The 5,692-nt window shown below is 40.6% G+C and overlaps 1 protein-coding gene across 1 annotated transcript in view; it reads right to left on the reverse strand.

The window, feature by feature from the left end:
• Positions 1–2,393: 2,393 nt before the first annotated feature.
• Positions 2,394–5,692, reverse strand: part of PEX13 (peroxisomal biogenesis factor 13) — a 4,292-nt gene continuing 993 nt past the window's right edge. The window contains exons 2-3 of the mRNA XM_031058326.1: positions 5,322–5,447; positions 2,394–5,084 (exon numbers count right to left, since the gene is read on the reverse strand). Coding sequence (XP_030914186.1) covers positions 4,783–5,084; positions 5,322–5,447 — 428 coding nt within the window. The 3' untranslated portion in view covers positions 2,394–4,782. The remainder of the gene's footprint in view (positions 5,085–5,321; positions 5,448–5,692) is intronic.

Raw genomic sequence — 5,692 nt, forward strand, 5'->3', positions numbered from 1 at the left:
GTTTCCGAGCGGGGCCCGCGGCGGTGGCTCCGCTTCCCGCAGTCCCAGCTGACCGCAGCGCTCCCGCCCGGCCGGCCAGGGGAGCTCGTACCGCCCGACGATAATAAATATATAAAATATATAAATAAATAAATATACAAAGAAATAATGAATCAGACAGTAGAGTCCGGCTCGTGACGTAAGCACAGCTAATGAATCAAACAGCAACGTGTCAGTGCACTCCGTGCTCCCACCAAGGACGAGCCCCAGTTTAAGCTCTCCCCAGGTTTCCAGCTGATGCAAACACTTGAGACGCTGTTAACACAAAAACCAGCAGCAGAACACGGAAATTGTTGCTAATTACACAGAACAGCCCCACCGCTGGGAGTGGCTCAGCAGAATTACCGTGCACAGGCTCATGCTGTCCCAATCCTGTTATTTCACACAAACAGCTTGATTCCTACTGCATGGCTACTGCTGTCTCAAGAGTTCCCAAACATTTTTAAATTACTTCCTGTGGGAAGCCACCAGTGCCCGATAAAGACCAGCCCAGATCTCCATTTCCCACATAACAATCCTTCCCTTCGTGGTCATTTGGCAAAAATCAGGGATATTCATAATTTTCTTTCCAAAAACCCCACTTGTAAACTCTGGAATAACACAGTGAGGACAGAGAACACAAAAAAAAAAAAGCACAGAAAAATTCAGAAAAAATTATTCCGCCAATCTAGAGAAGTATCTGAAATCTAAATTCTCTAAGTTACTCTGAAAGCTTCCCTTAGGTCTCAAGGAAAGCAAAACCCACTGGTTTCATACCACCCACAGAATAAACTAATGCTGGGATATTGCTGCATTATGATGACATCCAGTTATTCCACAATGAATGGAAACTTGATGGTATGGCAGAGAACTGGAACATGGGTTTTTTCATTAATCTGTGCTATTAGGCAGAAGTCAGTCCCCTCCTGTTCTATTTTTAAATAAGAAAAATGTTATCAGGATTTGACAATAAACAAAAAAAAAATCAGTATCTTAAATTTTACTCATGTGCTGTTCTAGAGACTGTGCTAGATCAGTTACAATAATTCAAAGGCAGTAGAGCTGTCTCTCTGTATTTTCCATTTCTAAAATCACAAGACTGTGTTTATACTGACAACATAAATAATCCCCGTCACTTGCTGGAGTCTGATGGTTTTGTGACTGTTGTGAAATTCAGGGAATTGCTCAAAGTAGGTAAGAAGGAGCCAGGGGTGCCCTGCACTGACAGCATGCCTCTGTTACCAGTCAAACCAGTGACACCAGTGCAATTGTTCCAAGCAGAGATTATCCAGCAGTTAAAGGCTGAGCTCCAGTGGCCACAGAAGGCAGGGGACAGAGTTATCAGCCCAAAGCTGCTTCAGACTGCCCTGCAAAGGAACCAGTCCAAGATATGAGGAGAAGACCAAAGGATGTGTGGACACACACAATTACCACCTGCCTTTACAGCCCAAAAATGTTCACCAACCTCAACACTCGGGCCACACCTGCATGGATAAAAATCTGGAAGGAGTTACATAAGAATATCACTTCTTGTGTTGTGTTGTGTAAAACAAGAACAGTTCTGCTATGATTGCACACAAGAGCATTTCTACAGTGGTTTAGCAAGAAATCCCTGTGCTGGTTTCCAACTTTGCACCTCTTCTGGAAGGTTTTCATTGCCAACAGAGGAGATTTGTAAGAAACTCCATTTGCTTTGTATTTACCTCAGCAGCAAATTTCACCAAGTCAGAACAACCTTAATATCCCAGATGGAGTCTAATTCCACACAAGGAAGAGTTTTCAACCTGTGCAAAGTGGCCCATTTATTCCTGCTAGACAAAGAGGGGATTTTAATTTGATTTTTCAGAAAGCTGAACAAAGCTCTGACCCTGTGCATGCTCATGTTCTGTCTGCACCCTGAGAGCCACTCAGCAGGGGCATTTGTCAGTAGCTCACATATTCAAGCAGAAAATTATCTACTAAAAAGTATCAGTAAGATTCAAGAATAAACTAATGTCTTATATAAACAGATGTCAAAGCTCTGTTACAGACTCCTAGCTGTGCTACAAGTATATAAATAATTCTGAAGAGTAACATAAAGGTAACTTGTAAGTTAAACAAGGTAACTTAAAATAAATAAAGGTAACTTATAAGTCAAAATAAGAGCTGCTTGCCTAAATGCTTAGGTGGAGCAGTATTTCAGGCACCTCTCTTGTCTGATCTCCTCTTCTAGGCTCTCCTGTTGCAGCCACACCTGCTCCTTTTGCTCCTCTCCCCTTCCTAAAGCTGTGCCAGTCTGGAGCAACCTGTCCACCAGCCTTCCTTTCCACCCAGGGCTCATTTAGGTCTTTTTTCTGTAGCCTGCCACGTGGACAGAAACAGACAGAAAATTGTGGTGTGTGTTTTACTTCAGTGAACTTTAATACCCTTCTGCAATCAATACAATTAATTGGGAGTTAAATAACTGACTTCAATTCCTCAGAGCCTTCTTTTCCAATTAAGGTAATTGCAAGATTGAAAGGATCAAAATTCTTGTTGAGATTTAGGAGATACAATGATGACAGTGACTTGTAGGCTAAGTCAAACAAATATAAAGACAACTCAGGTAAGAATACCTATCTTCTTCCTAAAAGAATTGTTGTCAAAATAGTACGATCTGGAAGTGAAATTAAACTTCGCTTTCTAAAAATAAGACTTAAAATATTCCAACAAGCATCATGGCATTGTCTTCTCAACTTGTTCTGAGCCAGAAAACAGAAAAAAAAACCCCAAAAAACCCTAAAACAGCCAGAAAGCCAAAAAATCTACCTGAATGGATACTCTTAAAAAAATTGGGATTTATTCATTCATTGTAGACCCTTCCTCTGATTGAAATCCTTCACTGACAGGAGAGGCTGACAGTCCATTAATTACATCTCAGAACAGTAAATTAATTCCCTCCAGGAGCACACTCTGCACACAGAATTGCACATTTGATGCACCCCTCCCTCCCTTTGCTTCTCTGTATTTTAAATTTCAGAGTTTTTTTCCTATTTTTACTTCAGCAACAGATATAATTTTCAAATACAGATAATTTTCTGGTACACTGGGCAATGTCTTGGGAACATATTCTGTTTTAAACCTCAAGGTTTTCATTTGCCCTTTAACTACTTTTTCCTTTACATCTGCACTTGAAAATCTAACAATTTACTATAAATAATTCTAATCACCATCTCCCAATACCTGAGCACAACCACTTAAATTCATGTTCTATTTATTAACAACAGGCATTCAGAGATGACTTTCAAATCAAGGTTCCAGCATAATATTTCTCTTTTCAGCCACTCTACCTCAATAAAATTGTGCTCCTTTTTTAGAGTTTTGTTGTGTTGAACAGACTTCTAAGAATCCAAGGCCAGCAAATGCCATTAAAATATAAATACTGAAAGCTTTGCTAACACATAATGGGTGTTGAAGATCCCTGTAGGAATGGTCAAACTGAAACTACTCAATCAATTAAGAAAAGGCCTGTGCCCTACTTGTATTTTCAAGAAACTTTGAAATAAAACAGCTATTTTAATTAAGACAAACTTAGTTATTTCATCCACTGATGGTAACCTTCAGAAGTTCAACATGTTATACATACATACTACAAGGGAAAAAGTTTTAATTATCTTTGCTTCATTTAACAAAAAACCAAAACAGTATTTCAAGACAGAATTCTCAAACACCCATATGAAGAAAATACTTTGAACAGTCTTAATATTTTTATGGCTTTTGATAAACTGGAGCCCTAAAATTTTATGGGCAGATGCAAAATTTACCACCTGAAAGGCAGCATGAAAAGTTTGTCCAACTCCAAGACCTTCTCTAACTGACACAATTAAGCAAGAAATGTTAACTTTTTCTTTGATGCTCCAATGACTTTCAGCTTCCCCCAACTCAAGGCTTTCCTACTGCTCAAAACAGCAGGAAGAGATATTTTGACACTCATATAAAATCAATAGAGGACAGAAATAAGCTGAGATGCAGATGGTAGCTGACAGATAGGCAGCTAGCAGGCTACATCACAAAATGGCCATGAGTGATGCAAAGTTAGTTAAGGGAGTAACAACTAATGGGTGCCTGACTGCAGAATACCCTTTATTCCAATGTCCTTTCAATAAACAAACCAGAATGATTGGAACTACTGGTGATGCCTCACTGCTCTCCCTTTGTAAACTCCATTTCTCCTCCCTTCCTCCCAAGTCCCTTTTTTCCTCAGAGCTAAGTTCTTTATGACAGAACCCCACTTCTCATGGAAAGCAACTTAAACCTTCTAACTATTCCATTGTGTGCATCTCCTGCAGCTCTCCCTCCTTTCAGGGGGAGACAATGTGCTGTTACTCCTTTATGGTTCTGAGGGTGACATTTTGGAGGACATCTCACAGAAATCAATCTTCCCTTTGCATATCTGTTGAAGAAGCTTGATACTCCTATGAAGACTGAGTGTTAATTTGTCTCCTAAGCAAGAATGGCAGTCCCTATTTTTTTTCCTTTGTTTTCTATTTTATGAATGCCTCACTTCTCCTATCTCAAGATCTCAGAGTGGCTGCCAGGTGGGTGGATAGAATCACTGACGTGCAGCCTTAGGTGAGTCAAAAATAAATACCACAAATTTGAGCAATCATTTGTCCATCCCTTCACCAGCCAGTAGCAGCAAAAACTGGTACAGCCCCACCAGTGCTCCACTACAAACCAGATTTTCAACAAGCCCTAAGTGGTATCAATAAAGCACAGTTCAGTTGCTTTGTTGATCAAAGTGCATCAGAGCTCCTGCTTTTCTCCTCCAGCCACAGCGGAGTCCAACGCCGCAGGAACTTTGCTGCTTCCAGCAAAAACAGTTTCAAAAGCTGCCTCCTGCTCCTCCAAAGTCACAGCAGCAGCAGCAGGGGCTCCTGTCACAGCTGTGCTGGGAAAGGCTGGCCTCTGCTCTGCAATCCTCTCCAGGTCCACTGTTCTCCTACCTCTTCTTTTGCCCAGGATTTTGATGTAATTAGCTGGCACGAGTCCCGTTGTTTGGCCGTTGTAACTAGCCAGGAGCCAACCACGGATCTTGGGTTGTTGTTCTGAAGAAGAGAATGCAAATCATCGAGTTACAGGACAATCCAACAGAACTGAACAATTCTACTCTGTAAGTTTTATCAGAATGCAAGTATTCGCTTCATGGGAAGTAAAAATCAGTGTGGATGAGGAATTTGGTCAAATAAGGTGGTTTGGGGGCTTTTCTGTTTCAATTTTCAGACTCTTGCACTATAACTTACTTCATATGTGATGAGAAAATAAACAGCAAACCAAAAGTTTACCTTTGGGTGCTAATCTTAGCATGTCACCAGCACGGAAAGAAATTTCTTCTTCTGAGAGAGCATTGAAATCATATTCTGCTCTTCCAACTATATGGTCATCTTCTCCACTCGCCCAGTTACTAGACACTGTTTGCAAACAAAAACCACAAGTTTAACTGCTTGGAGTTACAAAGTTTGGTGTGTTTTTCAAAGGAAAATGAAGAAAACACTTCAGCTTCCTTGCTACAACTTTTCCAATAGAGAAGTGACAGAAGTAACATGAAAAGCAAGATTTGGGGAGCAAATCCAACCAGCACTTGTCTCACCCAACCCAAACTGCCACATCTAAGAGGAAGGAACCAGAAATTGCGAGGAAGCATGATTCTGGATTC

The sequence above is a fragment of the Geospiza fortis genome, unplaced genomic scaffold (assembly GCF_000277835.1).
Source record: "Geospiza fortis unplaced genomic scaffold, GeoFor_1.0 scaffold275, whole genome shotgun sequence".
Taxonomy (NCBI): domain Eukaryota; kingdom Metazoa; phylum Chordata; class Aves; order Passeriformes; family Thraupidae; genus Geospiza; species Geospiza fortis.